Source organism: Octopus bimaculoides, chromosome 15, assembly GCF_046866305.1.
Source record: "Octopus bimaculoides isolate indiv1 chromosome 15, ASM4686630v1, whole genome shotgun sequence".
Lineage (NCBI taxonomy): Eukaryota > Metazoa > Mollusca > Cephalopoda > Octopoda > Octopodidae > Octopus > Octopus bimaculoides.
Genome location: NC_142942.1, coordinates 37,772,662 through 37,775,161, shown reverse-complemented (window position 1 = coordinate 37,775,161; position 2,500 = coordinate 37,772,662). Strand labels below are relative to the sequence as shown.

Genomic DNA, 2,500 nt, shown 5'->3' with positions numbered 1-2,500 from the left:
AAAAAAATTGATTAACATTTGGCTTGAAAATCACATATGCCAATGTAATTTATATGTACAACTATTAAATCAGATATCCATAATATTTTAATATATAAAAGCGAATGTATGTTCGTAGATAGGTTCTAAGGTGTAAGCCAAAATTGTGTTCCTGGGTAACTAAAATTATACATAAATTCACATCTTTGCAAGAAGATCATAAGCTAACCACAGACTAACTGTAATTTCCAGGTGTTCCTGGAAAGCATGTCAATGAAAAATTATCTTGAATTTTTTAGTAACATGACTTACCTGATGATCCATGCTTCATGTCGCCTGCTTCTCATAAATGATTGCCCATCATTGTTATAAGCTGTGATTTTTGAGGTCTCTATTTGTATGTTACAAACTATGAAGCTCAACTTCAATGGAAATTAAAATGACCAAACCCCCATAATATGACATAGTTGAACTCAGTAGAACCCCACAACGAGGTGCCCACTCCCTGAGAAAATTTGAAAAATAATCCATTCCAGAGGAATTTTGAGGTCATATAGGATGTGTATTTGGCAACGTCTGTCTTGTAAAGGTCAATGTTTAGTATTTAATATTAAAGTAACTGAAAATGATAAGTGACCCCTTGACCCCAGCCTCTTAAGTTAGAATGTCATTAGATTATGTCAATTAATATATCATAGTCATGGGCCTGACTGTCTGGTAAGAAACTTGCTTTCCAGCCACATTGTTCTTAGTTCAGTCCCAGTGCATAGCACCTAGAGCAGGTGTCTTCTACTTTAGCCTAGGAATGACCAAAACCTTGTGAGTAGATTTGGTAGGCAGAAACTGAAAGAAGCTCAATGTATGTGTGTCTGTGTGTGTATGAGTGTTTTGTATTTGTGTTGTCCTCCACCAATGTTGGTATGTTTACATCCCCACAACTTAGCAGTTCGCCAAAAGAGACTGATAGGATAAGTATCAGATTTAACACAAACTAAGTACTGGGGTCGATTCATTCAACTAAAATTCTTCGACGTGGTGCCCCAGCATGGTCGCAGTCAAATGACCAAAACAAGTAAAAGATTAAAGATACTGCTGAGACAAACATAAAACTAAAATTTCCAACACTTCTTAGTCTTGATCTTGCCCTCACTTAGGAGGAGTAACGTTCATCACTTCATTGGGCACCCCTGGGCTTAATAAATAAATACATTCATTATTCTTAGTTCGGAAATAAAGAGTTCACTCTGGTACTGTATACAAATTTAGAAATTTAAAACAAATACTGGTCATGATGCAAGTTCAAACTAACCAAAAACTGGTGTAAATGTAAATACTAAGTTCTTACACTGTTACAAGTCCTTTATTCGTGAGGAAGGGTACAGTCGATTACATCCACCACAGTATTTGACAAATACTTATTTTATCAAATTTGAAAGCAGGAAAGGCAAAGTCAGCATTGGAAGGATTTGAACTTAGAACATAAAGTAACATAACTGAATACTACACGTTCTTTAACTCAGCACTACTGATACTGCCAAGTTACCGTTATCTTCATCTCTAATTGTTGTTGGCACTCCGTCGGTTACGACGACGAGGGTTCCAGTTGATCCAATCAACGGAACAGCCTGTTCGTGAAATTAACGTGCAAGTGGCTGAGCACTCCACAGACATGTGTACCCTTAACGTAGTTCTCGGGATATTCAGCGTGACACACAGTGTGACAAGGTTGACCCTTTGAATTACAGGTACAACAGAAGTAAGAGTGAGAGAAAGTTGTGGTGAGAGAGTATAGCAGGGTTCGCCACCATCCCCTGCCAGGGCCTCGTGGAGCTTTTAGGTGTTTTCGCTCAATAAACACTCACAACGCCCGGTCTGGGAATCGAAACCGCGATCCTATGACCGCGAGTCCGCTGCCCTAACCACTAAGCCATTGCACCTCCTCTCTAAATGTATGCATAATCCTTTCTACTATATGCACAAGGCCTGAAATTTGGTGGCAGGAGGCCAGTCGATTAGATCAACCCCAGTACGCAACTGGTACTTAATTTATCGACTCCGAAAGGATGAAAAGTAAAGTTGACCTCGGTGAAATTTGAACTCAGAACATAGCAGCAAACGAAATACCGCTTGGCATTTCGTCCAGCGTGCTAACGACTCTGCCAGCTCGCCGCCTTCTAAATGTATGCATAATGATAAAACAGGGTAATCTTATTAACAACTCACCTTGAGCATTTAGATATTTAAAATGTTTATTGTTAGTTACTACCTTTTCCTGCAAAAGATGTTCTGTGTTCTTCATTTCAGAATATTTCCGAAGCAACAGATCTTCTTCTTTATCTCTGCGAGCTTTCTCTTCTGTAAATGGCATGTAGACATTCCGTTGTTCACGCTGGTGACACAAATAGCATATCTCCTGTCCACTACCATGGTGATCACAACAAGCTTGAACAACTGGCTCCCGTGCTGTGTGACTTTGCCGATAGGAAGATCTAAAATTCACGTAACATTTATTCATCGAGCG

General features: G+C 39.2%; 1 protein-coding gene across 1 annotated transcript in view; it reads right to left on the bottom strand.

Annotated features, from left to right (window-relative positions):
* LOC106875432 (coiled-coil domain-containing protein 81) overlaps nucleotides 1-2,500 on the bottom strand; it is a 75,378-nt gene that overhangs the window by 17,928 nt on the left and 54,950 nt on the right. The window contains exon 8 of the mRNA XM_052973280.2: nucleotides 2,246-2,468. Coding sequence (XP_052829240.1) covers nucleotides 2,246-2,468 — 223 coding nt within the window. The remainder of the gene's footprint in view (nucleotides 1-2,245; nucleotides 2,469-2,500) is intronic.